The sequence below is a fragment of the Oenanthe melanoleuca genome, chromosome 5 (assembly GCF_029582105.1).
Source record: "Oenanthe melanoleuca isolate GR-GAL-2019-014 chromosome 5, OMel1.0, whole genome shotgun sequence".
NCBI lineage: Eukaryota > Metazoa > Chordata > Aves > Passeriformes > Muscicapidae > Oenanthe > Oenanthe melanoleuca.
In genome coordinates, this window is record NC_079339.1 from 39,701,151 (window position 1) to 39,717,163 (window position 16,013).

The 16,013-nt window shown below is 40.5% G+C and overlaps 1 protein-coding gene across 2 annotated transcripts in view; it reads right to left on the reverse strand.

Moving 5' to 3' along the window:
* Positions 1-16,013, reverse strand: part of POMT2 (protein O-mannosyltransferase 2) — a 27,265-nt gene continuing 11,252 nt past the window's right edge. Inside the window, exons 10-21 of one of the 2 annotated variants that reach the window (XM_056492964.1) lie at positions 15,237-15,303; positions 14,398-14,467; positions 12,888-12,966; positions 11,974-12,125; positions 10,262-10,353; positions 9,100-9,176; positions 7,897-7,968; positions 7,627-7,686; positions 7,343-7,448; positions 6,225-6,365; positions 5,493-5,607; positions 1-4,978 (exon numbers count right to left, since the gene is read on the reverse strand). In XM_056492964.1, coding sequence (XP_056348939.1) covers positions 4,873-4,978; positions 5,493-5,607; positions 6,225-6,365; positions 7,343-7,448; positions 7,627-7,686; positions 7,897-7,968; positions 9,100-9,176; positions 10,262-10,353; positions 11,974-12,125; positions 12,888-12,966; positions 14,398-14,467; positions 15,237-15,303 — 1,137 coding nt within the window. In that variant the 3' untranslated portion in view covers positions 1-4,872. Of the gene's footprint in view, positions 4,979-5,492; positions 5,608-6,224; positions 6,366-7,342; positions 7,449-7,626; positions 7,687-7,896; positions 7,969-9,099; positions 9,177-10,261; positions 10,354-11,973; positions 12,126-12,887; positions 12,967-14,397; positions 14,471-15,236; positions 15,304-16,013 lie in introns of both variants that reach the window. The other variant, XM_056492963.1, reaches the window with a different exon arrangement.

Below are 16,013 nucleotides of genomic sequence, written 5' to 3' on the forward strand. Positions count from 1 at the left end.
TTCAAAGAAGAGATATTTATTATAAAATTAAATTCCAAATTCTACCTCATTTTCCATTATCACCTGTACAAAACATATTTATAGCTCAAGGGAACATTCTCCCATCCACACCATATGGTACAGTAATTGCACTGTAGTTAAAAGAATTCAGTTCACAGACAATGCACGCACACACACCCCATTAGTAAGAAAGGTTCAGGATATAGAACAGAATTACCAAAGAACTCTCACTGCTGCTCCAAACTCTTGCTTAGCCAGGGTGGCTAAAGAAGCCAAGGATGGCTTTAAACTGTGTCTCTTGTAAAACACAGTAAGCTCACTTGGCAAAGTTTTAAAATCAATTACAAATTCAGCAGGAGTGGCATCTATGCTAACATGATCACCTCAGATATTATTTGTGATAAACATAGCCCTTGACATTCAAGTAAAAAGCAAAAAAAAGTTTACAAAGTGAAGCAACCAACCACACAACCAAGGTCTTAGTACTTTAAAGAAGACAGAATTTTCAGCCCTGACTGCTTGCAGCCAACAGCCCTACCCCGAATAAACTGCTCCTTTCTCAGCAGGGAAGAGCCTTATGTTCTTCTAACAGTCCACACATTTTTGCTTTCATGACACACTTGCCCATGTGTGGGGTCATGGGGTCACTTGCTGTAAAGCGGAGGGGAAAAAAAGTCTTACCTACATTCCCCAGCTGGCAGAGACACAGGGCACTGCTAAGGAGGTTTTCACATTGCCAGCAGGATCCTGAAAGGAGGAAACAGGGCTGTGCAGAATGCCAACCCAGAGGGTAACTCAGTCACAGCATGGAAGAGAAGCTGCTAAGTGTGGCAATAGAGAATTTCAAGTAAATGCCTTGTGTTTCCCTGTTAACAGCTGGTTTGCTCTCAAGTCCCTTAAAAATAATTCTCTGAGGGATTCAGGAGGGAACTATCAAGTAACATATTTGTTTATCCTTCCATAACAAGGTTCTGGTTTTGCTCTCAGACCATGTGACAGGTATTCATTCACCCAGGCTACTACAAGATGCCCTGTCGTATCCATTGTTCAGGCACCTGCATGAAATGGATGCATAGCCCAAAAATTAGGGGAAAAAAAGACATGTCTTGTTCTTTGGGCATTCTTCAAGAACCAGAGGGAAGATACAAAAACGTATATTCTGGCAATGCCCTTTGTGCATCAATCAGCCTTTCCAATCAAGATGCAAAAAGAAAAGCCTGTACAGACTAAAGAGTTGGTGGTGGCTCCCAGGGCTGCAAACAATTGTGGCAAACAGTGATGACACAAAATCCTCTACCTGGACCAAAGGCAACCTTGGCACAGAAACCTCCATTCCAATCCTCCTCACAGTCACATCTGTGTCTCATAGCATGTGTGGTCCAGTTCCTGGAAATAGGCCAGTCCCTGCTGCTGGAATAGATGTGTGCGTATCGATGTCCTGGAGCGACTGTTAGCAGAAACCTTTTAAGAGGGATGGATTGCCTAGGATAAAGCTAGATGAGCCTAGAGGCCCTCCATCTATCCTTCAGAGACTGAAGAGCTGAAAACAGAGCTTACACACAAAGAAGAATTTGAAGCAGTGAACGTGGCAGCCTGCAGCTTTTTGTGATTTGAATCCATGGATACAGTTTGATGAAATTCTTTGTCAGTGATAAAAAGAGCCCTGTCAAGCAAGGTTCAAAGACAGCAGCTGCTCCAGAGAACAGCACCTTCTGGCCTCAGAAAGCACTGTTAGCTATTTTCCACATGATTGAAGACGACTAATGAGCAGTTCTCAAAAAGAACCTGAACTCATTCCCCAAGCACAACTGGAAAAACTGAACTGAAGCAGACCAAATTCCATCCCAAAAGCAAAGAGTGCCTTGCACCCATTGCCTCATGTCTGTATCACTCAGATATTTCAAGAAAGAGTCAGGAATGAAATCCAAATTATTGTATTTTACTGACCTCTCAAGATATCAGTTACTATTATGCTTCAGCAATGGCCGGACAGGTTTTGTTTTAAGAAGCAAATACTGAAGGTCAAATTCTAACTGGAGTAATTTTTCAGTATTTTTCTCCTGAAAGAAGACAGAGCTACATCAATATACACTTACTTGAAAACACAACCCTTGCAGTCCAGAGAGTGCAGAGGAAATGTCTGCCCTCTAGTCTTCAATGTAGACTTTTCAATCCTTTTAACTCCAGATCAAAAAATAAAAATTCTGCTAGAAGTTGCTCCCTCTTGTGGAATAGCAAGATTTTTTTTCACTGCATGCCTCCACCCCCTTACCAGCACACAAGACCTAAGAAATAGTATCAATGTCAATCAAATGCTCTCAAGAGAATTCCTGAAGTGACAGTCCTAAAGAAAAATAAACCTTTTGTCTGTATTGAAACAGAAGCTGGACTTGTGTCTAGCAAGGTGGGATGGGAGCATTAAATTTGCCACCTTCAGCACTCAGCAGCCAATCCACATCCAAAAGATTATCAGTAATAAAGGATGGAGAGTTCCTTCCTAGCCAAGGAACAGACTGGTTCATCTTCCTTAGGCAACTCCTACAAAACTGACCACTTCGTAATAACTGAAGAAATCAAGGTTACTGACTGAATTTTTACATTTCCAAGGTTTAATATGATGAATAAAGGGTGTTAGAAAAAGTAAATTCAAAACACTCACAAATTTCTTAGATTTTTTTTTTTTTTTTTTTGCTAATGCTAAGGGGAAGTGAATAATTGTATGTAGTGGGGAAAACTGGACTTTAAATCATGGCTTTTGCCTGCTATTCTAGCAAATCCTCCCCATGACAATGGGAATACCTTACGGAAAGCTCATATTGAGGACAGCAATGTATTAAGTCGATAATCTCACCAAGAGTAGAAGATGCTGGATCACATTGTTACAAGGCAGCACTGCACTGTCGACCTTCCACATTGCCAACAGTTAACAATTTGTACTGCTGTCAGATCTGGCAGGTTCTGAAGAAGTTTGCAGCCTTCCCTCACATTCTTCTTGCCTATCCCTGCCATCCTTCTTGCCTTCTCACCTCTGTGAACCCCTGGCTCACACAGATAGGAGCACTTCCTGCAATAACAAGTGGAAAAGAATCATCAAACCCAGCAGCTAATTACTGCAATGACTTCCCACCATGTATAAGCAGCAGGTGACCAACTCAAACCTTTAGAATCAAAAGCACAGCTCCATCCCATCTGAGCTAGTATCTCTAGGAGTCAGTCTCTGGAGAGATGTGACACACCAAGCCAGAGCCTTACAAAGCAAGCAGCTGCCTTACTGAACAATGCTATGGATCTCTATTAAAGAGGAACCAAAGCAAGTCTGACTGGAGTCTAGGTCCTCCTGCAGAACAACTATGCTAATGCAGCCCTTCTGTGTGGTAGGAAATGTATTGGAATCCAAGATTTGGAAGGACAAATAAATGCACAGTCCATGTTTAGAGGCAGACAAACCCACCTGCTACTTTTTGTCTAACTGTAATTTTGATGCAAGGCTGTGAAGCAAAGCAAGAACTCTGAAATGAAAGGCATGAGTTAATTGAAACACACACAGAAGAGTTTTTCAAATATTACTTCTTGAGATAGGAACACAGCTGTGATCTAAGTGTCATTCATGTTGAATGCTACAAGACAACAACTTGAACTGTGACAAGAAATCGACACTGGATGAAGAGTAGGAAACTGAATAAAAGAAACATAGACAAAAATAGACCTAACACAGGACAAAGGCACCTGATAAATCAAATTCTGCTTTCTTAGAAGGGGTAGATTCAACATCCAATGGCTCTTGACACTTCACAGACAAAGAATTTTTGCCTGGCCTCATATATCCTTGTAATTTGATGTTCAGCAGTCTAAAGAAGGAACTTGTTCAATATGGGAACACTGAGCAGATACTTTGGCACCAGCAGCCAGTTTTGCAGATGCCACATGCATTGAGATGAAGCCTTCCCCTAAAAGCACAGGCACTGGCACTGAAATAGCTGGGAACAAAAGCTGAATGACAGCTGTCTGTAAGACCTCCAAGGTATCATTACAGTCTCTAGTACATCCCCATGCTGGTTTCCACAGCACACTGTGACTGAAAATATATCACCTGCCATTTCTACTGTAATTTCCTTGGCACCTTCAGACAGAACTGAAAGAAGCTACAAAGAGCTGAGCTGGAACAGTCTGGCCCCAAAAACAGGCCTGCTAGGTGAGTTGTATAAATTATTAAAGGTGACCAGAAGCAAGGCAGTATATAGGAATAAGCAATTTCCATCTCTGCAGAAGGCCTGGGAGACAGGCAAGGCACAATGGCTCAGGAGATTTCAAACAGACCCTTTCAGTCAAATTTTAAAAATCCAGGGTCAGAATAAAAAACCCTTCAGACAGCCAAGGCAGGTAGAATGAAGGTCCCCATATACTTACAGTAAGCTTTCAAAAACCTCACGATAAAAATGTTGTTAATCATGATAAAAGTCCTATAGTGCTTCAAACTGTAGTGGTGCTTAGATTACAAGAGGGAAGATACAAACATACACACAGAGTGTACATGCAACCACAGACAGCCTCCCAGTTGTACTGCTCTGGCTGCTGGAATGCCACTGCTGTTTGACTGACATACACTGCTTCAAGGAATTGGCATTTAGGCAGCCAGCTGTCCATTAATACAACCTAAGGATCCAGGACACGAGTCTTTTAACTTAAGGGGACCTTCTCATCCTCTGCATCTTCCAATGCAGGCAGTGCAAACAAATGCCAAAGTAACAGGCTTACTATATCCAGAGTTCTCCAGAGAGGGTATTTTATAGTCATGTCTTCAAAGCACCAGAATCAGCCTGACATGCAGCAGATCTCATGTTTCTGATCCGCTGTTCCCAGGCTTCCTTTGCTCTAGAATTCCCAGGAGTCCATCCACCGGAGCCCTGCCATGGGGCTGCTAGGGTTGGAGGCCATGGGTCCTATCATCCCATAGGAAAGTGGATGGAAGAGGTAGAAGCTGTGGAAAGAAACCAAATGCCCATCAAACACAGTACAGTCCTCTGTCTCAAGAAGTTCCCAGACCATGGGACCTTTGTCATCAGGCTGCTCTAAGCTCTACTGCAAACCTAATCTCTGCTGAACCCAATATACACATAGAACACAGTTATCAGATGTATTTTCTCTCAGAATCTGATAAAACCTACAATAATGGTAAATTCGCCTGTATTTGAGGAATATGTCACCATCATTGGGATTAGAACCACAAACCATTGAATGGTGGGTTTGGAGGAGAACAGTGTTCACATTGTGTCCTGCAACAAAAGAAAGATTCCCTGCAATGGAAAGATGCTTCATAATGCATTACTGGGACACAGATGCTGAATCGAATCAAATTTGAAGGTTTAGGATTGGCCTTGAGGATGTCTGACTAATTCAGTAGAGAAAAGGATAATTAACAGGCAGCAAAGTTTCTACTGACATGGCAACTGTCACACATTCCATTCATGAGAAGTTCAGCTTTTAGCTCTCACCTGTACAGGATGAGCAGAACCAGTGCCAGGAATCCACCTCCATATACCTTTCTAGCTGTAGTGCTGGGTGACAAGAACACAGCACAGAACTTCAGTAGTGCATCCCAGGTGATTCCTGGAGAGGGAAGAGGTAGAAGTCAGAAGAACAGAACTGATGTGTTCACAGACTAGGCTAATGAAACTGTTAACACTAAAAGACCATGTCAATTTTTAAATTCATTTACCTTGGTAACCTTCAGAATCACAGAGATCAGCCTTTCTACCTTTCCATTTGAATAAATGCAAAAGTCCCAAATGCTAATGAAGCTGTTATAAAATCACAGGATAAACTACCAGGGCCAAATTATAAACAGACATGACAGAAAAGCGTTGGCAGTAAACCAAGAGGAAAGTAACTTATATACAAGAATATATAAGAACAGTAAAATAGCAGAGATCAGGAACCCCATGTCTAAATTTAAATGCCCTAAGCACTAGACATGACTTCTTCTTCAGGGTGATATCAAAAAACCAACCAACCAGCCAACCACCACCAAAAAAGCAAAACAAACAGACAAACAAAAAATTGGCACTGCAAGCTGCTTTGTGAAAAACATTTTGAGTAAGTTAATGCTTTCAAGCACTTCGCAAAAGCCTATAAAAATAATAAACTTTCTTGGCTAAAAAAATATTCAATTTAACAGAATATCACCTTTTTCCCTACCTTGTCTTCTCTAAGACTCTCGTATTTACCTGTCAACATGCTGGAAAAAAGCATTGCAGGAAAGTAGTGGTGGAAGTAGAGAACTCGTCCCATCATAAAAAAAGGGAGATAATGAAGGAGCCAGCCCAATGTGATCTGCCCTCCAGCATGTAGCACAACTCTGGACAGTTCTGGACCACAAATAAATAGACTTCAGAAGAGAAAAACTCAGCTACAGTTCCTATTTGCAAACCTTAACATGCTCAGTAAACTCAACAGGAATGAACTTTGAAGGAAATCATGTATTGGTCTGAAATTGCTTCAAGCCTCTGCAATATGCTAGCTGCATTTCTTGTAAGCATACAAGCACTCTTCAGGAGAACAGCTATCAGAAGAGATACACAAAGACCTAAGTCTCAAGGTATGTCAGGAGGCTGACCATGCTTTATGTTAAGACCAAATGTGCAGTTTCTCCAGATGTGCATCAGACTAACCAGGTGATTCTGGTTTCTGATGATTTTCGCTGTTTCTGCAATGAGAGCCATCCTGATGATCACTCTGTCAGCTCTTCCTGGAAAGAAGTGGTACCTAGCTTGCAGAGCCTGGGGAAGGGACTAAGAGCTCTGTGTCTGTATACAGCTTAGCCAATAATCTATTATATAACTGAGTAGTTTCCCCACCACATTTTAGAACTGACTTTCCACAAAGAGATCTACAAAATGAAGCAGCCATTGATGTAAACAGGAATGGTGAAGGTATGGCTAATTAGGGGTTGTGAAAAGTTCTAAAATCTTGGCAATGGATGTAATAAAGGATAATTTTATGTCTTGCATTTGTCATTTGCTTTGCATAAATATCAGAAAACATTTCTTGTCTTAAAACACTATGCAAACTACCAAGTACAGAGCATATGCAGAGCTTGATAGCAGGGCATTGATTAATTGGCCTTTATCCCTCACAGCCAACGTAAGTAGCCATGCACTATTTTTGTAGAAGATCTGTGGAGTTCATTATTAAACTACAGCCATGAAGTTCCCATTCTTCCCTGTGGACACTGCTTGATAATCCAAGCTCAGTGGTTTCCCACCCTTGACACACAAAGTCCTGCCATCCACACATTTTTAAGGTTCCTGCAAAAGTCATTTATGAAAAGGAAGACTGACCTCACCTTTGAGTTCAGTTGTCAGCTGGACACCTCTCTTCAGTGCTACTGCAGTGCAAACTGTTATCAGAAGATATAAACCAATAGTGACCAGATTTAGCCACCAAATCACCTATATAAGAGAAGAAGAAAGATTTGGGACTTTATGCTGGACAAGTGCATGTGACATGCAAACATTAAGAGTACCATAAGAGAGACAATCCAAAAGGAGTAGGAAGAGAACTGGCAGAATCAAGACTAAGCTAAAATTTGCTAAAGACATTGGCTTGGAACTTCTCACTCCAACTTACCGGGTTTCCAAGCAAATAAACCCGATAATCCGTCTCATTGACACCAGAAAAACGCAGTCCCTGAGGAAAGAGATCAGAAGGGAAAGAAAGAGTTATTTATTAGTCCAGTCTGTATTTTGCACAGTGTCTAAGGTGAGACAAATTCCCATCCATGCATCTCAGGTACTACAAAAGTAGACAGCATCTTCAATGCAATTACAAGGTATTGTGCTCCAAAAGGCACTGCAAAAGCACTTGAAAATAAAAAGGAATACAGACTGATCAATATACCTGGTAGTTGATGGGCCAGTGCCAAGGTTTGGATGTAACTTCATTGTCCTTCGGTTTGAGGCCACTGTTTCCCTACAGATAAATCAACATAAAACTTAAATGAGCAGGTAGTTATTCTGCAATGTCTGCCCAGATATGTCTGTGTACACAAACATACATCAATACTCTTCCTGAGTGGAAGTTCTTTTTGACCTACATAAACACATCATCTTTCACGATGGTCACAATTAGAACTATGAATATTTTAATACTACTGTGCAAGTGAAAATGGTTTTTGGGTAGCAAAAGAGGCAGTACACTCTCATTTCTCTTCTTCAGCTTTTCCGCCACTGAGGATGTTTGTTGCATAAGCAAGACCTTCTTTCATTATAGACTTCTGTGACAGATATCCCTCCACTACGAAAAAAAAAGCCTCAGAGATTATTTCCATGGAAACTCATGAAGGTGCTTCCTTACCTGAGACAGTATTATCACTGATGGCTATGGAAACGCTTTACAAAAACACTTTTAAGTACTAACAATAATATGCTTGATTTTTTTTTCTCTTTAAAATCTGAGAAGAGCTTCACAAACAGTAGCAAAGAATACCCTTGAATTCTTTCTCAAAATATTAACTTCTCATTCTTCAGAAGAAGGATTGATGAGCTGGAAGCAGAAGGTCTGTGGCCAAGAGTACAAAGAACAATCACAGGAAAAGACTGCAAGAGCAGTCCACCTTGCAAATACTAAATCTTCTCTTTTTTAAAAATATATATTCAGAGATAAAAAGGAAACCAGAAATCAAAGCTCCTTGATGAACTTGAAAAAAATCAAGTTTTCCATTTTCAATCCAAACACTGTTTTTTTAAGTCTGTTTAGCTGATTTTCCTGCTTTTGACCACAGTAATATCCTCCTGCCTCACAAAGACTAATTTTCCTTTAAAGCCTTTCAGGAAGGTAGGGAAAACATTTCATAATTAGGCTGTAGATAGATCACATCAACAGCAGAGCCAGGGATTAAGCCCTGGCTTCCAAACTTGGACTTGGAAGATTTAGCTCTGAGACCAACCTTTTTTCTAAGTATAAATTCAAGTAGGTTGCTTGGGCATGCAAATTCTGCCCTAGCTTGCAGCCATCACCCAGATCTCTCAGAAAGTGATATTTCTTTTTGAATGCAAGAAAGAGGAAGAAGAAGATGATAATCTGGAATCAATTATATCCTACCCGTATCATAACCATGTGGGATTCTAGCAGAATTTCTGCAAAAGAAGGCTTCAAAACATCCAGGCTGATATTGGGCACTTTAAAAAAAAAAAAAAAAAAAAAAAAAAAAGAGAAGTTTGTATGGTTTACTTTTATTTGCCTTTTTCATAATAAACTAAACTCTCTCCTCCTACAACAAATCTGCTTCCAGAATCTCTTTTAGTTGTCTGTGCGATTCATTCATACTCTAAACACAGTGGCTTGCAGTCAGAAGTATCCCCCAGTGAACTTTACAATTGTTGTACTTTTAAATTTCCTCCTTTACTTCCAGGAGCAATAGAAATATGTAAAAGTCTGTGAAATAAATAGATCTGTATTTCTGGACAGATATACTCTTCACAGGTTGCTGTTTATCTGTAAATAAGCCATAAGCATGGGAATGTAAAATGCATTACAACAGAACAGGAAATTCTACTAAGTCAACAGCCCAGGATTTCTCTCCTTTGGTTTGCATACAGCTGCTCTCACCGGAGGAAGAACAGTAAGTGTTTTAACTCAGAACACAGCCCAAGTCACCCAAGATTCATGGGATGAAAACTGTGTTGAACAACCCCGGGCCAGATGAGCCTGTGAAACATATGTAACTCCTGGATGAGGCTGCAAGACCCACCTGTCATTACTGGCAAACTTAGATCTCTGTCACACACTATTCATTCCTTGATATTACTGCAAAGTCATCATTTAGCACACTTCCAGCAGGAGAAGGAAAAAAACCACACCAGAACAGACTGCATCCAAGATTTTTTTAAAAAAATCATTGAAATATTTATAACATGCTCATACCAATGATAACAATTCTCAACTAAACAATGTTAGAAATAACAGTCTGTATGTACTGGAGTGCTTCACACTTCTGTATCACATTAAAATCTCAAAATCCTTTAAAAAGTCTTTGTACTTCCACTACACTCCAAGCATTATCATCAGCTTCCAGTAAAAACAGTGAAATAGAAAAGCTCTGCATCCCTGCACATATTCAAGTTCAGCAAGTTTACACTTAAGCTGGGAAAGAACACAAATACTTCAAACACAGAATGCCAGCTACTGCTATCTGATAGCTCATCCCTTCCTTTAACAGCAAGCCAAGATGCACTCTCAATAGAAAAGGAAATCAATTACTTACATTTAGGGTTAATATGATCTTCAAAGTTCCAGAGGGAATTGGGTGTCTCCTTCGAGTATGGTGTGCAGGTGACTTCTACTTGTTCCCAGCCCCTGGGGATCAGCAGAACAGTTCATCACCACCCCACAGGAACACTCAACATTTCCATTTTGTGATTAGTTTTTCCCCATTTAGCTTTATACTTCTCTGCAATGCTTCAGCAGTTGCATTCTTACATGCTATAAGAACCATGCAGAAACCAAACCAGATCTGCAAGGCAGCTGACATCAAAATTCTACAGCAAAGTTGAACCACATTTCTCACTTTCTCTCCTAAAAAGCCCTAGATGGATATGTGGGATTTTTGAAAACTATGCACCTTGCCAACTAGAAAATACTTCCAATTCAACCCTTATAGTCCCTCCAAAGAAAATCACCATCATTCATTTAAGTCAATCCATATCTACAAGAACTGTATTACAGAAACCAAACAATTACCTTAGAGGATACTAAAAACTGTTCTTTAGTCTGTCATCCTATGTCTAGCAGGTCACATCAAAGACTTTGGGAGAAAGTGTATCAAATCAGACAGTAATATGATAGATTAATAGGGAATTTTCTATCAATCACCACTTAGCAAATTTCACTAATTAAGTAATTCATTAAATAATTACCATTAAATTATCAGAAGGACAGTGATTACTACACATTAAATAAAAAGACATTATTTGCAGTTAACCAGTATTTTTCCCCCTCAGCTGTTACTATCATCAATATTTTGTGGCAATAACTTCCATTCATATAATAAATTGTTACTGGGGAAAAAAAGAACACAATTCACAATGTTTTGTGAATACTCTTGATGGAGATTGGCTTTTTTCTTTTAACTGAACACATTATGTACTTGTGAGCCCAGTTTTATGGTGATGTTTAAATAGCATTTGCACTCCTGGCCAGGCAGTTGCCAGAGGTACCTGCCTGCTCCATGATTCAGCATCCCATAGGATTCCTTAGAATCTGGTTTTACCACAACATAGTGAAGGGAAGCCTAGAGCAGCAGAAAGGGAGGCAGCTCTTGAAACAGCAGCAACATGAATGCACAGCCTCTGCTTGAGGATCCATGTCAGTATCCCACATGGTGCAGCTTTACAGACAGGGCAGTTTGCTTGGCATCAGCCTGGATGTCTGCATACACCTCATTTGAATGATGAAGATGCATAATTCAAGGATATATAAAATCCCAACCCCTACTAATAGCAGCTTGTAACCAACACCTCGCTTCAGATGCTGCATGCAAAAATTGCCAAGATCTTCTAATCACAAGGTAAATTAATACCAATAGAAAGCAATTTTGAAGATTGTGGTACAGAACAGCATGAACTGTCCCAGTTTCCAGTGATTTTTGCAAACCCCAAGGAGAGATAACACATTAAATAACACGTCTATCATTCCCTCCTGGCCTTACCAGATGACAAGATCTATGTCCACGCCACTCTTGGATCTCTTAACAAGGGATATTATTTTTTAGAGCTGTATACCTTCATTGTAGCAGACTGCATAACCCTAACCCAAATCTTCCCCTCTGGTCTATTTTTAGTACCTGCTAGTTACATTTTTATTCTTTTTAAGAAACAGAAGAAATGTAGTTATTGCTTAGTCTACAAGTACCACTGAGTGAAGGAACATGCCATCTCAAGGCCCTGCAGGGGTGGATGGGGATTACAAACTATTTACCATTTTGGCAGAGTCTTTCCAGAGGATCCCAATACACACCCCGTGGCCACGTGGGTTAGCCGGACCTGACTCCGCAGGACTTTGATGAGCTTCCCAGTCTTTCTGCCGACCACTTCAATCCTCCAGAAGTCATTGGAGTCTCCTGTTCCATTCTATCATGCAAACATACCATTGGAGGAAAAAAAAATCAGAAAAATAGAAAAAATAAACTGAAGAGTGCCCAAACTAGAAGACACATAGAACTGGAGCACTGCAAACAGGAAATTCTGAAACTCCACTGGGTGCAAAGCTAAAAAAACTAGTCCAGACCAGCCTCACTCACACTTCACAGAAGAGATTCCCCATCAGGAAGACATCATTCTAGATATAAGCAACCACTCCCAAATACATCTCTATCTTGCCAACCTTAATTTTGTTTGCTTTCAATTCATTCTTGACTGTAGCTCAGACTTACAGCATAAACAGGGGCAACTTGGCTGCTTCACAGAAGGGGTTTAAGCAACAGACCTTTGCATTTAGAAATTCAGCCCTCAAAGCACATTTCATCTTTGTGATTCAAAATTCTGTCATCATTCTGTCAAAAAAACACTTGTCTATGTGACAAGGCCAAATACCTAAAATAATACTTGTCAGAGCAACTTCAAGGTTGCTCAGTTTGTCATTGCTGGAGTTGAATGCTGCCAAAGCTAGACTGACAGTAAAAGTTTAAATTATTTTTTAATCTGTGTTCAGGTTAAATAGACCTTAAATATGAGATAAGGCATTTCATACTACATCAATTTTTGCCTTGAGGATTGCACATGTCCATCTATCATTCTGGCTAACAAACTAAAAAAAGCAACAATAAATTCCCTTGGCATGATATGAACTCTTCCCAAAAGAAGAAGCTTTTGTTTTATCTTGCCTTCACTTACTATTCCATAGCCAGTGACCTGAAAATGCTTCCTTGTCAGGGGAGCCTCATGCTGGTGACTGTGCAGATTTCTAGAAGTTCTGAAATGAAATTAGAAGTCAAACCTTTGAACCTTATCCATTTGTGATAAAAACATTGGTTTGAGCCATTCAAAGATCTGCCAGTACTCTAACCACTGAATTCTAGCTGAGGGCACAGCAGAATACAGCCTTAACTGGATGGGGGACATAGACTGAAACTGTCACTTCCCAGCACGTGACTCTGAGCTTATGCCACACTGGGCAGTGACAGAAATGGATGACAGCATGAATAAATCCAACCCTCAAACTACAATCTACCATCTCTAAAAGGAAGAGATTTGTTTTGGTTTATTCTGGATTTTTTTTTTTTATTAACAGTAGAAGTGTAACACAGAGCCCTGTCTTATAAGAAGAAAAGCAAGATCCTGACCTTTTGTGATTATCAGTTTTACTTTTGCAGGGAAAGACTGTATCATTTAGGGGGAAATCAGTGGCCACCCTTTAGCACCAGCAGCCTGCAGACACAGAGCCTCCCACACTGGCAGGGTCTGCCAACGGAGGTAACCTGAGAAACCTGGCCACAGCCCGTCAGTCCTCGTCAAGGGCGCTGCTGCCATCGGCACGACACCGCTGTCCCTGCGACACCTGCCAGACCCCTCCCCAGCACCGCCGATTCACTCCCACGCCAGAGACCTCGCCAGGACTTAACCCATTTTGCCTAATCAAGATTTTATCATCCTCATTTCCATGTATTTGACAGTAAACTCACAAATTCAAAATTTAAAAAAATAAATCTTATAATCATTTTGGAAACCTAAGCAATGATTCGTGCATGCGCCATACTGAATACAATACACGATTTCCTGGCTCACGAGTTTAGAGGTTCTGTTAAGAAATCAAAGCTGTGAAAGCTCAGAGCATTTTGGCACTGTGGCATTAGACTAGATAAAAACTAAATATCAAGTCACTACAGTTCCCTTGCTTCCTTTTAGGTATTCCCTGCAGAAAGGGAAGGGATCAGCTTCCATTTTCATTCAAAGTGTTTAACTGCTGTGATCCCAGTGCTGGTGAGAACTTCAGAGGGTGGATATTGCCTATGAACAAGGGACAAGATACTTACAGCACACTGATAAAAAAAACCCTATATTCTATTTGCCTAGAAAATTCAGCATGGAGACAGGCAACAGAACGAGGGTTTTGAAAATACTACTCTGGAAAAGTTACCCTGATTATTGCACCTCACACAGCAGAACAAATCTCCCTTCTGCTTAGGTAGGTCGTTCTAATAAAGTTGTGTGGTTCTCTTTAAAGTTTCTCATTTAATAGAAACTTTTCAAAACATAAACCATAGAAGAAAAACTCTACAAACCTCACACTGGAAATTCGGATATACAGATACCTCTTTCACACAGCCTGCTTGTGCTGGTCTAACCACAATCTCCAATTCTGTTCAATCACATAATCTCTTTGAATCCCAAAAATCATCCTTACTCTTTATGTTCCAGACGAATAATATCTCCATGCCTCACAAACTCCACAGGGCTTGAGGGGTCAGACAGATCTGCTGAAGGAAGATGAACTGATTATATCAATGCACAGACAAACTTAGCAGGGTCTTAGTTTCTTGCTGATGCTCATGCCTCAAGCAGATAATAAAGCAAACAAAGTTGTGTTGACTCTAAGCCCGGTGTAAAACATTGCTCTAGACTCTTACCCTGAGAGCTACTCCATAGAATGTGAACTATAAATGACTCTTGCAACATTGATTATAGTTTTTCTTATATATCTACATTATTTACATTTTTTGCTCTTTAGACAATTCTTGTTAATTTTTATGAACTCATGAGGCAGGTAAAAAAAAAGGAAACTGCCACACCAAGCATGCCTCAGCTACATACACTACATAATCCAAACCAATGGCTTTCTGTACAAACCACAGATCAGCACATTCAGTACTCTTATCTTGTCCCAAGCAATCATCCACAAAAATCTGTCAAACACAATGTACCAGACTGTAACAGGACCCAGCCTTCCCAAGACTCTTAGCCACAATAACTGATTGCAAAAATTATTAACTCAGTTCAGACAAATTTTCTCTCTGCTGTTATTTGCAGCCCTAAACAGCTGAAAAATTGTCAATGCAACCTTCAGCTAAGAAAAGCTTATAAACACAGCAGACACACACAGTGCAAGTCAAGATGGAGACAACTTCCTCTTGTTCTTCCTCCTCTCCCCCTCATATCCATGAAGGATATTCTGCCCTAGAAAGAACTCAGAATATTGTGAAAAACAGAAGCAGTTACAAAAGGCACTTTACTGGTATTTGTTACCTGTATCTGAATCATGTTTCTTTATGACCCATAGGTTATTCAAATCTTTATGTAAGTAGGCAGTGACCTGAAATGACAAGTTATTCAAATTTTTATGTAAGTAGGCAGTGACCTGAAATGACAGGATTAATTATTTTACCTAAAAAAAAAAAAAGCTGTTGATAGTAGCCACACATTCACCAGCAAATCATATAGCCCATACTCAGAAGCACTACACTTCATGGTAGTTCACATAAACCAACAGCCTCCAAACACAGTCTCTCTCACCCTGTTCCAGAGACTCCTTCAACAACAACAGGATATCCAAAGCAGAACTCTTGAATAATCACTGACCACTACCTGAACCAGGAGACTGAAGCAGCACTGGTTTTACAGACAGTAGAGATTTAGGACAACAGGCTGACTGTGACAACCACAATATCTGCCAAAAGATCCAGGCAAGGTACGGATTCAGGGATAACCCATTACTATGTTACCCACACACACTACACAGCTAATCCTTGCCAGCCTGCTCAGCCTCACACAGAGTAACTGCATCTACTGCTACCATGGACACAAAGACCATCTTACTCCAGGCTGCTGCTCCCCAGAGCATGTGGAACTGTACTCCCTTCGCTCACCCTCCTCCTATAGAGCAGCAAGCCTGGCTCTGTGGGACCCCAGCCCAGTGCCCCACCTGTGCCTCTCTCTTAGCTGGGAGCCGATGGCCCAGGGGGTGGGTGAGAGGCAGAACACAGAGGAGTGTCTGATGATGGGGAAAAGTGAGAGCTGAACGTA